A 13,790-nucleotide genomic window follows, 5' to 3' on the forward strand; every position below is an offset into this window, starting at 1 on the left:
TGCTCAATGCAACATTTGTTTGCAATAGAAAAATGTATGCAATAACCTAGATACCCAGCATTTGAGGCATGGCTAAATAACCTGTAGCACGTTCATATTATGGAATACTATACAGCAGCTAAAAAGAATAAAGCAGATTTAAGAACCAAAGTGGAGAGATAGCCTAGATTAATACATTTCTTCCCTCAATGCTCTACATTTGAACTGTGATTGAACATGCGCTTCTGCCACAAAGTATGGTACATTGGTTCATTCATTCATTCATTGTTTACTCATCCATTCATTTATCAGTGTTTGCTGAGCATCCACTTTCTTTCTTTCTTTCTTTCTTTTTGAGGAAGAAAAGCCCTGAGCTAACTGCTGCCAATCCTCCTCGTTTTTCTGAGGAAGGTTGGCCCTGAGCTAACATCCGTGCCCATCTTCCTCTACTTTATATGTGGGACGCCTACCATGGCTTTTTGCCAAGCTGAGCATCCACTTTCAATCATCCATACTGTGACAAACCTCCTCAACGATCAACTCTTATTCAACCTTTAGGTCTCAGCTTAGACATAACTTCTTCCAAGAAACTTCCCTTAACCACCTTAAGCTGGATTAGACACCCTTTCTGTTTTCTCACAGCTTCCCATGCTCTTCACACTATAGCACTTTTCATGCTGCAAGATGATCACCTGATTCCTTGCTTGTTTCCCCCTTAAACTGTGTGCTCATGAGGCCAGGGATCAGGGCTGTATTCCTAGCTCCAGCACAGTGCATGGCACAGAACAGACACTTAATATTTAAGTGAAACAGCAAGTATTACTGAACATAACTACATTAGATCTTCAGTATTTGGTTGATACGTGAATTAATAAATGAAGACATACGAGAATAAAAAATGGATGACTAGGTGACATACAGAAAGAGCCCAGGAAAAGAAATGTGGCTAAGAAAAAAAATGAAGTGGTGACTCAGCTTGAGAGCCATAGAAAGAGTATTAAAGAGCCACCTATGCCTGCAGTTGGCTATGACTTGGGCTAAACTTTCCGAATCCTCTGATGCTTAATAATGGCATCACATGCCAGTGTTATGGCTAAGATCTGGAAGTAAGAGACCCATCTTCTGAGAGGTTACACTTTGTGCTACTGCTCATTCTTCATTTATTCATTCAACAGGCATTCACGGATCCCTGATTCTGTTACTTGTGAGCGTGCTAAATTTTGAACATAAGAATCTGAACCAGGTGAGAGAAAACAACACAAGTGCAATTCAATATAAGACAATATAAGAAAAGTACCAAGGATCATGTTGTAAGACATCCATGTTCCAAATAGGGTAGGATTTCAACGATGGCAGCCCAGCTAGCCTTTATTATGAGTCACTAGGAGATACTTCCGGTCTCTGTTCAAATGTCACCTCACCAGAGAGGCCTCCTCTGACTACCTATCTAAAATCACCAAATCTTACTCAACTGGGATATTAAGCAATTGTTTCTGGTTTGTCTCTTCCAACTACGTTGTAGGAATCCATGAGAATAAGGACCTTTTCTGCTGTTTTCACTACTGCATCCTTAGTGCCTAGAAAGTAATTGGGTTCATGGTGGGAATCCACAAGTATTTGCTGAGCGAATGAAGTGATGAATGAACTCAAGTTTTTGAGCTGATTGATGGTGGTTCTGAGCATGTGGAGTCCAGAGGAGGATATTTGGAATCTGATTTGTAAAATTTGGACTCACATTCACAAGAATTTCCAACCCACATCAAATGAATGTATCCTTTCCTTAGGTTTATTCATTTCCCCCAAGAATTATATTGAGAATACCAAGGAGGTGAGGTAAAATAGACAGAGATTGTGTTGGCAGCTGAACAGGTCCGAATGTGAGAGAAGAATCAATAGATTAGTTAATCAGATACGCAAACAAGCCATTTGGGAGCCATGACTCCTAAGTTATTTCCAGCTCTAAATCTAAGATCCTAAGAAGAGAGAGGCACAAACAAAGTAGGCAAGAGAAACATATTTGTTACACTAGAAAATAAATTACTAAGAGTACCAGCTTTGGAGTTGATGGATTTATGTACAAACGCCAGCTACGCTGCTTGATAGCTGTGTAAACTCTTGCGTTTCAGGTCCTCATCTGTAATCTGGGGATAAAATCACCTAGCTTGTGGGGTTGTTGTGCAGATTAAATCCAAGGAGATTATCTAAGTAAAGCCCTTAGTAAGTGCTTGACACGCAGTGGATGCTTAGTAAATAATAGCTTCTTCATTTCTCTTCAACTGCTAAACTCTGTCCCATTCTTCATTCAAGAGCCATTGAAAAATATTTATTAATAACTACTTTGTGCCTGGAATTGTTCTAGGCTCTTGGAATGTACCAGCAGACAAACAGGGAAAAACAATCCAGTCCTCAGGAAGTTTATATTCCTCAATTAAGTCTCAATTCTTCCAAGTCTGAATTAGAGGCCTCTGACTCTCTGTCCTCACTTCTCCCATCAGGGCATTACTATACTGCACTGATGCTGCTTGCCTAACTCTTTCTCTTCCCATAGAGTGTGAGCACCATGAGGGCAGATTCTACGCCTGTCCTGGCACCACTGCATCACCACTTCCAAACATGGCGCTTGGCATTTAATGGATACCCAGTAACTATTTGCTGAACCAATTGATGATGGATGGGTGGCAGGTGAGTAGATGAATAATGAGAGTGAGCTGCTGTTCAGTGTTCCTGGTTTGCTTTATATCTCACTTCCTCTAAGCCAAAAAAAAAAAAAAAAAAAAAAAGGCTTAGCTTTGTCCAGAGTCTTCACTTCTTAGAGAAATCTGAAGAATCTATGCAGGCACAAGGAGCATGGTGCCCAGTGCAAAGGCATCTGACAGTTAAGTTAAGAAATGGAATCTTTCCTGCTCTTTCTTCCCAGTCAGATGCATAAAGGCTGGCTGTGTAACTTGTGTTGCTGGATCCCAAGAGTGGGTCACAGGAGTTGATGGTGGGCTAGTGGTCTGGGAGCTGTAATCCTGCCTTCTACTTGTGTATCTAGAATTATGGCCAGCTTAGATGCATGTCTGAATTCTAAAATTATGCCTTTGCATCATCGTGACAGGAGCTAGTGTGGTGTTGTGGTTAGGAAAGTGGAATTTGGAATTAGACCTGGGTTTTAAACCTGGCTCTGCCATTACCAGCTGTATGAGTTCAGATAAGCCACTTCTCTGAGCTTTAGCTTTTTCTCTGAGCTTCATCTGCCTCTTAAGTATTCGTAAGGCACTTAAAACAGAGTAAATACTCAGTACATAAATGGTTGTTATTATTATTACCTACACACTGCACATTTCCCTAGGACATCCAGAACCAGTGAGGTCCCCTCTGTGTACTGATTCTTACAGACAATCTCTGCTGAGTCCCTTTTACCACAAAAAAGTGAATGACACACCTGTCACCTAAGAACAACATCTATCCACAGAGAAGAGCTTAACATGTCAATCCCTCATTTTACAGCTATGGAAATTGAAGGCCCAAAAGGTGACAGTGTGTCTTAATGTCACATGGTGAGTTAGTAGCAGAGTCAACGCTGGTCCCCTTTCCCTCTGCTGGTGTCAGTTCGCGTTCAATGGAGAGGTTTCCACTTATGGGAGATGTTTCATATTTCTTCATTGTCCTGGCCAAAAGTAATCAGTCTACTAAAAGCATCTATGGGGTAAGCACAGAAGCCTCTCCCTTCATCAATGTCATACCTTGGAAAACTATCTTCAGTATAGATAACAGAAAGAATAAATATTTTTGTTGAGAGAAAAAAATGAAGACAACGGTCAAAGGGGATCATGTAATGGGTTGAGTCAGGCAAGAAAAAGAAAGCATTTTTTCTCTCTCCTCTTTTTCTCCAAAACAGTCTTTATTTAGAACTTGTACAAGCGCCAATTTATTTGATATGGAAAAAATGTGAAAGTAGCAAAATACACACACATGCACACACACACACACACAAAGAGGTATTTGTGTTGGAGTTCAGAACTCCAATTACCAAGAGATAAAGGAGTTGAAGTGGTAGGTTGACTTGGAATGATGTTTTACTTTCTTGAGAGTCTCAGAGAACATTCAGGTCAGAAAGTAGAAGCCAGCCCAGCCCAGGTCTCCAATAAATTCCCTGGGACTCAAGAAAGACCAAGAGGAAGCCTAGTGAAGCCCTCCATCTACCCCTTGTGCCTGTCACATAGTGAGGACTAGAGAAATACTTGCTGAGTGAATGAAACAACAAATGGTACATAAAGGCATGGACCAGAATAGCGGTGGTTTTGGAAGCAAATTGGCACAGGACTTGGTTTTTTCATCAAGCGGTTAAGGCCTTCAGCACTAAAGTGTGTCTACAGGAAAGGGACCGGGTCTGAGTCATCCCTGAAACCTCCAGTTCCCAGGACACACTCTGGCACATAGAATGTTCTCAATTTGCAAATTGAATGAGTAGTCATATGAGTGTAAGAGAACTTGGAGATTCCTGGGCCTGAGACATTTTAGAGCAGTGGCTATTAAACTTTAACCAGCACCAGAGTCATCTGGAGAGGTCCTGCACTCAGTTTCTGATTCAGTCATCTGGGCTGGGGCCTAAGAAACTGGCCTTTCTACATACCCAGTTGATGTTGATGCTGCTGGTCAGGGGCCCCACTTCAAGATCCTGATTTGGTGCAGTGGTTCTTAAACTTGGCTGCACGTTATCATTACCCAGTGAGATTTTAAAAGTCCTAAAGGTCAGGTCTTATCCTTACAAACAAAATCAATACCTGTTGGGGACAGGGGAGGGGATGTAAGTGAGACACAGGGGATTTCAAAATGCCCCAAGATTTCATAATATGCAACTGAGTTTGAGAACCACAAATATAGTGAAACCTCCTCCCTGTAAATTGGAGGCTTCTGAAGACCAGAAGGGGTAACCAGCCTAAGTTACCCTATGACCAGCCTAAGATCATAGAGCTAGTTAGCACTTAACTGAGACTAGAAGTCAGAATGATTTTGCTGCTTCAGTTTACTTTCCACCATTCCACACTTATCAACCCATGTCAGCTCCCACAGGCTCAAAACTCAGGGCAAAAACTGAAAGCTGTGTTTATACTGAGGTTTTAAGACAGCTATTCTTTCTTCTCTCCATTGTTTTATGAAGAAATTTTAAGTGGATGCATATTTATAGAACTTTACCCCTCTAGACAAGTGAGGAGACGGAAGAGACAGGGTTATGGAATATTTTCAAGGCAAGATGATCCTTAATATTTTAAGTACATTCTCAAATACAAACCAAGTGCTCCCTCTGAGTTCTTAGACAGATGTTCTTCATCTCTATGTCAATGAACGGGAAAGGCTTTGCTTGTGATGTGCACGTTAATTGCTGGCATGTAAAAGGAAGTGCTGGTAAAGTGTTTGAAAGTGGTTCTGTCTCTTAAAAAGATTAAAAGTTTCCTCCAGAACTTGGTTTCTATTAACGATTGGCTCAGTGAATATCTTCAAGCAGACAGAGCAGAGACTGTGTCTTATATAATCTTCGAACCTAAGAAAGAGCCACAAAAGGCCATAGAAGCATTGACTTCAACATTTTCATCACACAGAAGATGAAACTGAGGCTCAAAGAGATTGACTGATTGATTTAACATTAGTAAGTGGACTGGTTGGGACTAGACACAAGATGTCTGACTCTGAGCTAGTGTTTTTCTGAATACTCAGAATGTTCCCTACTGATGTCTGTTGCACATAGTAGATGTTCAAAAATGTTTGGTGATTGACTTCATAGACTCTTGGTACCCAAATTAGATGACTACGGATCCTTCATTTGTTAGCTTAAAGCAAAAGTTGGAGTCACATCTTTAATTGAATACTGGTTAAGTGTGCTGAAGTAGGAGTCAGGACAGAATTCCAATCCTGACCTCACCACTTCCTAACTGTGTGATTTTGGATACATGACTTCACAACTCCTACCTGCAGTTTCCTTTGCAAAATGAGAAGATAATAAGGCTGTGGTTGTGGAGAGGATGAAAGTAGTAAGAGATGCAAAGACCTTAGCTCATTGTCTGGCATATAGGAAAAACACTAGTGACTTCATTGTAAGGTGGCTTCTCTCATAAAACAAATCCTGAGGATGTCTGAGGAAGAGGTGAAAAGAGAGGTGGCTTGAGAATTGAATATTAAGGACAGGCACTTAAAAGGAGTTAATATTCAAAAGAATCATAGAGCTCTAGAGCTGTCAGGGCCCTTAAGGATCAAATGGGTTTGAACTTCTCTTCCACCACAGAAAGGAAACCAAAACAAGAACCGTGACTGGTGATGTTCACCTCCCAGCAACTGTCTCAGGTAAATACCCAGAAACATACTCAATTCCCAGCCAACCTGCTATGACCTCACCCCTTCTCATTCACTGAAAAAGCAATCACAATGCATGAATCTTTTTCAATTTAATATAAAAAGGAAATCATTAGCAAATTTCAGTTCTTTCACTTTCATTAGTAACAAATGACTTTCTCATTGCTAATCTCATCCAACCTTGTCCATTTTACTGTTGGAAAGACTAAGTTTTAGACAGGTCATGACACAGAGTCACACATTAGAGTTGTCACCAAAATCCAAGCCTCCTGGTTCCTTGTCCACTGTTCTTCCCACAATATCAACTCTGCCTTGTTAAGACAACTCTACACCTAATGTCAGGTTACAAATCCCTAGAAGTGAGTCTGGCTGTGATGAACCTTCTTCCAGTTCAGGCCTGTCTTACCCTCCTTAAACCCTTCTATAGCCCACCCATGGGATCATCTCCCTCTCCAGAGAGTGCACTTACATGTCTGTGAATCTTCTGTTGAGGTGTAGGATGGAGGCCACATCCGCCTGGAGAGGAGGGTCCCGAACCACTTTGTACTGCAGGGGCTTACACTTTAGGCAGAGAGGGCTGTCTGGGATGGAGGTCAACATGGCTGCATCAATCTCCAGGTGCTCATCCAACGTGTATATCTGGATGCCATACACCTCCTCGCCCACATCCCGCACTTTGATGGTCAGTGGGACATCACAGAAGACGTTTTGAGGGCCCAGGGAGATGTTCTTCCCACTGATAGTCAACAGTTTGATGTCATTGACAGCCCCACTAGAGTCCCAGTCAGTGGAGACAAAGGTCACCCAGATGGTCAAAGACTCAGGGATCAATGGGTAGCGGAATTCCAGTTCAAGGTAGCAGCCTTGTGGCTCAGGGCAGGCTGGAGGGACCGTGTGTGGGTTGACAGCTGAATTTGGGCTCCAGGTGCGGACACTGGACTTACAGGGCTGTTCAACATCTGGATGACCTATAGAGAAGAGATGAGGACATGAGTTCCTGAAAGACCTTCAGTCTGATCCTCAGTTTCCTGTAGACCCTAGAAAAGCTTGGCCTGACTAAAACTCAGAGGGGAAAAAGAGAGGAAAGATTCTTGATGTCTTAGCGAATCTACTGTATACACAGCACTCAGCTTGTCCCCACCCTTGCTATCCAGATCTTGGATGAATCACCAGACATTTGATCAAAACTACATTCAAGTAAGTGTCTTACTATTGAGTTAATGCCCAAACTTTCCTTCCTAATCTCCCACTTGTAGGCTTTGCTGCCTCAGACGAAAAGAAGGAAGGGCACACATATGCTAAACCGCCACTATGAGCCCTGAACTTGTTTAATTCTTGCAAAAACTCATTTCAGAGGTGAGGCAGCTAAGGCTCAGAAATGTGGAGTGAACTGATCACAGTCTCACAGCTTGAAGTGTAAAGGTCAGCATTAGAACCACTTTTGTCTCATCCTGAAGTTCGTACTCTTTGTTCTCCCTATCAGATGCAGGAGTCACTGAAACAAACTAGCATTCCTGTGGTATTGCCTTTGGTACAACTTGCTTGGAATGACAGGAGGGACAGAAACTTCCACCAAAGAGGAGGTGAGCACAGACGGCTTCTGCCCCTTGGACTGAGGATTCCGGGAGGAAACTGTCTAGAACCATGAATGACAGAGCTGGAAGGCAGCCCTGGAGCCATCTTATCTCTCCTCCTCCTCTTCTCCTCATGAGGTCATTCCATACCACTGAGCTTCTCAGAGCTCTGTCCAGTCTGACTCAGGAAGGGGAGGGTTGTGTGAGGAGGGAGGAGAAGGAAGGAGGGATTCTTCTACCCTTTCCCCAGGGAGACGATGCCTCATCCCCACTGATCAGCCTGCAGCGACTTCTGAATTTTTCTCTGCTGAGATCATCAGTCCTAGACCCTCAGAGAGCTCTCCTTTGCACTGCTGAAAAAAGTAATCAGGACTCAATGTAGCGATTGGCTCTAATTTCTTTAAGGGAGTCTAGCAAGAGATACAGCTCAGCTGGTGTGGGTAGGATGGAGCATCTGATCTCAAGTTGTCCTATGAGCCACATTATTGTTTTTTTCTTTAGCATCAGTGGTTGATGGGGGGTGGGGATGCTGGACATTTCTAAAGCAAAAGAGAAAAAGCAATCTTTGTCTGAAAAGGATTTGTGGTAATGTTACAGCATAACAGGAGTCACCACAACATGAACACTAGAAAGCCATTTTGGTGGAAAAGTTATTCCAGTGAAGGCAGTAAATGCCTCCAATCCCCTTGCATCTGCCCAGCCAAAGGAGAAGAAAGAAGACACTAAGTGGAGATGGAGAAGAGAAGAGAAGAAGAGGAGGATAAAGAAAATTCAAAAGATTTTTTAGATATGAACATCAGAACCAGAAGAGATGGATATAACTACAAGATACCCTCCACCTCTCCTTAGCTAGGTTCATTCATGACTTACAGCAAATGCTGGCTAGAAGCAACCAGTAGTATAAGTCTAAGGCACAAAGAAGAGCCCTACCTAAGCTGACGCCTTTCTTCCTGTCAAGTCTCTAACCCAATGAGTTCTTGACTCTCTTGATTTTGTGGGTTGTTGGCACACATATATCACTTATTCATCCAATAAGCTTTATTTAGGGCAGCATTTTAATACACATGAAATACATTCTCTAGCCATTAATTTATTCATCTAATTGTCACCCAAATCCTGTGAGAAAGTTTTCCTTTTTGTCTCGATTTTGTAGCTCTGTTTCACTCAATGCCATATGGCCTTTGCTTAATACAGTGCCTGGTCCAAAGACAGTGAACATAGTACACCTTCAATAAGTATTTGTTAAATGACAAATCTTCTATTTTGTTAACATGGAGTTAAAAAAGAAGTTAAGGTTCCATGGAATATTAGAGCCTGCTGTGTTGTGGTGAGTGCCAGGTGAACATTCCACCCCCTCCATGGGCTTTTCCTGGAATTGGCAAGGGATGGAGCAATCTTTCTCCCTTCCTTGTCAGTGGTGGGAAGCCACAGGAGAGAAAAGATGACAAATATGTTTGGCTCATGCTTTCTCCCTGGTTTCTTGTTAATCAACAGAGGGACCAAATGCTTTCCAAAGGACAGGAAGGTGAGCCTGGTCATTATGCTCAAGTGAGTAAACAGGAATAGAAATCTTAGCAAAGCTTGTGCTTGTCTGGTTGTCAGAGACAATCTTGTAGTTATAAAAAAGGAGCCTCAAGAGTCATTGAGTCCAACCCATCACCAACGCAGCAATCCCTTGAATCATACCAGGCTTCATGAATTGACCATCCTCCGTGTGCTAGGCACTGGGCCAAGCACGTTACATGCCTCAGTTCTTCTCATCCTGGCAATGAGTCTATGATGCAGATCTTAAGAAACTCATTTTACAGAAGAGGAAACTGAGACTCAGATGGTTAAACAATTTCCTGGTGGGGAGTAGAATATTATGTGATACTGTTGGTTCAGGCAGCATGCCAAGCTTTGAAGCAATGAAAGTTGGGTTAAAACATCAGCTATACAGCTTCTCATTGTGTCACCTACTGTAATGATACGTACCTCACAGGGGTGCTGTAAAACTCAAATGGGATGAGATATTTCATAGATGCTCACAAATGTATTAGCTCTGATCTGAACATAAAGAGGGATTAACAAGGAAAAGCTTGGGAGGAGGAGATAGTCTAAGCAAAGAAAACAGTTGAGAGAAGATGTGAACTAAAGTGACTACAGTTTTGAGTACAACAGGAGAGCAGCAAATGATGAGTCTGGCAAACTAAGCAGAATCAAGATTATGAAGGGTCTTATATGTCACGTTAAGGAAACAGAATTGTATACTGAGACAGATGAGGAGCTACTGAAGAATTTTAAGCAGACAAGTGAAAGTTGTCTTTTAGAAAAACCACTGTTTAGAGTCACAAATGCTTTCCATCCATCTATCTATTGACCCATCCATCTATCTATCTATCCACCCACCCATCCATCCATCCATCAAAAGAATAATTATTGACTGCCTGGTCTGTGTCCAGTGTTAGGCTAGTCTCTGGGGAAACAGGTTTCTACAGACATGGTCTCTGCCCACAAGGAGCTTCTAGTCCAATGAAACCAGTTAGGAAACTGCTATACTAATGCAGACAATACACAACTGTGGACAAAGGAACATCAAGAGTGATGAGCACAAATCAGAATCTCTAAGGAGGAAAAATGGACACAGTTGGGAAATTGATTGGATGTGTGGTGGTGAGCAAGGGAGAAGGGCTAGAAAAAGAAAGAGAAGAAGGAAAGAAGGGAGGAGAGAAAGGAGGGGGGAAGAAAGGAACGAAGGAAGAAAGAAAGGAAGGAAGAATGAAAAGTGCAAAAGTACTGTTACTGCATTATAAACACATATCCTTTTGTATATATGGTGACTACATGAAAAGGTACATGTTTATATAAGCTGGCCACTAGAAATGGGGCCATATATGTGTCTGAAATATATTTATACATACTTATGCTGATTTAAATTTATATTTATAAAGATCTATACAGATGTCTCTTACATATCTTTGTGTCTATACACTGCAGCTGTTGACACAAATATGTCATAAAAACTTGGTGCCAAGTTTTTTCCAGGTGAATACTTCAGTACACCTGAAATATTCTGGGCAGAAAAATGGGGAAAAGACTCACACACATAAGAAAAAATGAAAACAGCTAGTGCTATCTGTTAATCTCTCATAGAAAATCCAATGCTTGTAATATATTACATGCTTGCATTAGTGATCTTAATTGGGATATAAGTCGGTCAGATCTAACTGTATAATTACTGGGCTGCAAGTGTAGCATGGTATAGAATATCTCAGGAAAAACTCATCTATGAAATATAGTTTTTGCTAACAAGATAGGAAAGCACAGTTTCCTTTGATGATAATCACTTTCTGTAGACAATGGTGACAATTTCTGTGACTATTTACTGGAAGTTCATGAAACGGAGTTAATGAAAAATAGTGGATATTCAATAAATATGTGTTAAATGAAGAACCTTCCATCTTGTTAATATGGAGTTAAAATAAAGAAGTTACAACTCCATGGAATATTAGAGTTGGAAAGGACATTCATTCTGTGGATAAGATGCTATCTTCAGAGAAGATCACTCAAGAGCACGGAGCATCTTGATGGCCAGGCTGGGACCAAGATCCATTCCTCTTCATGCATCCCCCACCCCACGCTCTTTCCCCCTAAAGATACGTCTGGCATTGCTCATGGATCTAGGAGTTTTATGTTAGTTTGGGAAGCCCAAAAACTTAAACACACAAAGACAAATAGGATGAAAATGAGTTGAGAAATAAATTACAGAGTTTGGCTCATGGAAAAGTTTATTTCTTCAAGGATATTAAAAGGGTCTGAGCCAAACGGATCACAGAGCCTGTAATAGGATGCTCTAAAAAAAGAACAGTGTCTTTTCCTGGCCTGAATGTACTAAATTTACATATCCTGAAGGAAAACCCAGGGCAGCTGGGTTTCCTTGGAGGCCTGAGTCAGCTCAGGGAACCAAGGAGCTCAGCGCTTCCAGTTTAACTCCCTTCTGCGTATCACGTGTTAAGTGGGTCAGGGACAAACCAGGAACAGACTTAACCAATTGACAGTTGGATTGGATGGAGGTGTGGGGAGATGTCTGGAAATTATTTCATTCTCACAAGTGGTAGCATAAACTATGATGATTTTAGCCAGAGAAGTCTCAGGGGAGAGCCCTGTTGGTTCTACCTCTCAAATATCTCTCAATTCCATTGTCTTCTCCCCACCTTCACCGCCCCCAGCCTCATCCAGGCCACCACCATCCCTCTCCTGGATTCCTGCCATAGCCACCTAGCTGCTCCTCCCCAAATCTCTTCTCCACAGTCACCCAAGCAATCTTTATCATATGCATATCTCACCACATCCCAGACCCCTGCCAAGGCACGTGGTGTTTCCCACTGCCCTCAGTTTAACTCCAAATCCATCTTCATCTGGTTAATATATCTCTCACCTAGTCCAACCTCTCCCCACTTCACATCTTGCTCTTCATGCCTCAAACCCATTTAAGTTCTTCTGTCATTACTGAAGAGCTTTTGTTTATGTAGGTTGTACCTATTTGTAGTTAGCATATTGTAAATTAAAACTGAGAAACTTTAAAACACAAGAACACAGAAGCGTGCATTCCATTAGCTATCAGAGCAGTAATAACATCACGCTCCATGCAGCCACTGGAAAGCTCCACTGTACTCTCAGGAGACAATGAGAGTGAAAAAGGTAGATGATGTCATAGCATTATTACGAAAATAATTTCAGACTTTGAGGACACCCTAAAAAGTTTCCAGGAACACTATAAGCTCCAGATCACCCTAAGAAAACAGCCACTCTCAATATACCAAACTTCTTACACATTCTCCAATGCACCTTGCTCACCGGAGTGGTGGCATTTCCCAGGTAGCCTGAGTCTCAGTTCTGGGCAAGATCCCCTTCTTACTGGTCCCCCAGCATCTGTACTGCTATCAGCATGGGCCTCAGCACACCCGATCGTAATCGTCCATTTACTCATCGGACTCCCCTATTAGATGGTCCACTCTGCCTTGTCCATGTGCCCAGGCCCAGCACAGTGCCTGGCACAACGTTCCTATGGTGGTCATAGATGAGACTGGATCACCCTCTGCCTGTACACAAAGTGTTTTCAGGTGCAAGAGACGCACACTTTCTTCTGTGAGAACCCAAGGTGGGTTCAGTTTGGGTGGAAAAGTCACGCTTTCAGATTTCAGGAAGAACTTTCTAACAACTGGAGCTAGAACAGGAGGGCCAAGGAAATACATGAGCTGGTGCTAGGAGAGCCCCAGTGAGGCAGGGCACAAGGGGGATTCCTGCAATGGGTGGGGATTAGGGCTGGATGACCCCAGGCATCCCTTCTGAGTCTGACAGACTGTGATTCTGTGAGGCTGAACTGAGGGTTTCTCCCAGACATCCCTCTTGCTTTACATTCCAGATGAATTTGTTTAGAGTTCCCAAGTTTAACTCTCATTTTTATTTTAAGCTACTTCAGAAGACAACAAAGTACAGTACTGTCATTTTTCTCCTTCACTTTCCTCTCTGATCCCTCTCCCTTGCTTTATTCTATCTATGGCTTTTTCTTTTCAACCTTCTTTCTAAAAATATACAGGAAAACGGAGGAGTTCTCACTGAACCTCAGTGAGGAACCAGATTCTGCTCCCTCTGATGGACTAGTGTCCCCACCCAGGGACTGCTGGCATGAGCTGACCTGCAGAGGAACAAGAGGGACAGGGGCAAGGGGCTCCGAGTGTAAGCATCTGAGGGCAAAGGAGGGTGAGATGGAAAACTGAGAGGAGAACATGGGGTCTCTGCCAGACTGGCTTCAGGAACTAGATCTGAACCCTAGAGAAAGAGAGACTGCAGAAGGGAACTGGATAGGCAATTTTCCATGAGATTCCCTAAGTTCCAAGTAACCTTGCCTCAGGGCCAAGTGAC

At 42.4% G+C, this 13,790-nt stretch overlaps 1 protein-coding gene across 1 annotated transcript in view; it reads right to left on the bottom strand.

The window, feature by feature from the left end:
• PAPPA (pappalysin 1) overlaps nucleotides 1–13,790 on the bottom strand; it is a 240,734-nt gene that overhangs the window by 153,690 nt on the left and 73,254 nt on the right. Inside the window, exon 7 of the mRNA XM_014830350.3 lies at nucleotides 6,782–7,280. Coding sequence (XP_014685836.3) covers nucleotides 6,782–7,280 — 499 coding nt within the window. The remainder of the gene's footprint in view (nucleotides 1–6,781; nucleotides 7,281–13,790) is intronic.

This window comes from Equus asinus, chromosome 10 (assembly GCF_041296235.1).
Source record: "Equus asinus isolate D_3611 breed Donkey chromosome 10, EquAss-T2T_v2, whole genome shotgun sequence".
Lineage (NCBI taxonomy): Eukaryota > Metazoa > Chordata > Mammalia > Perissodactyla > Equidae > Equus > Equus asinus.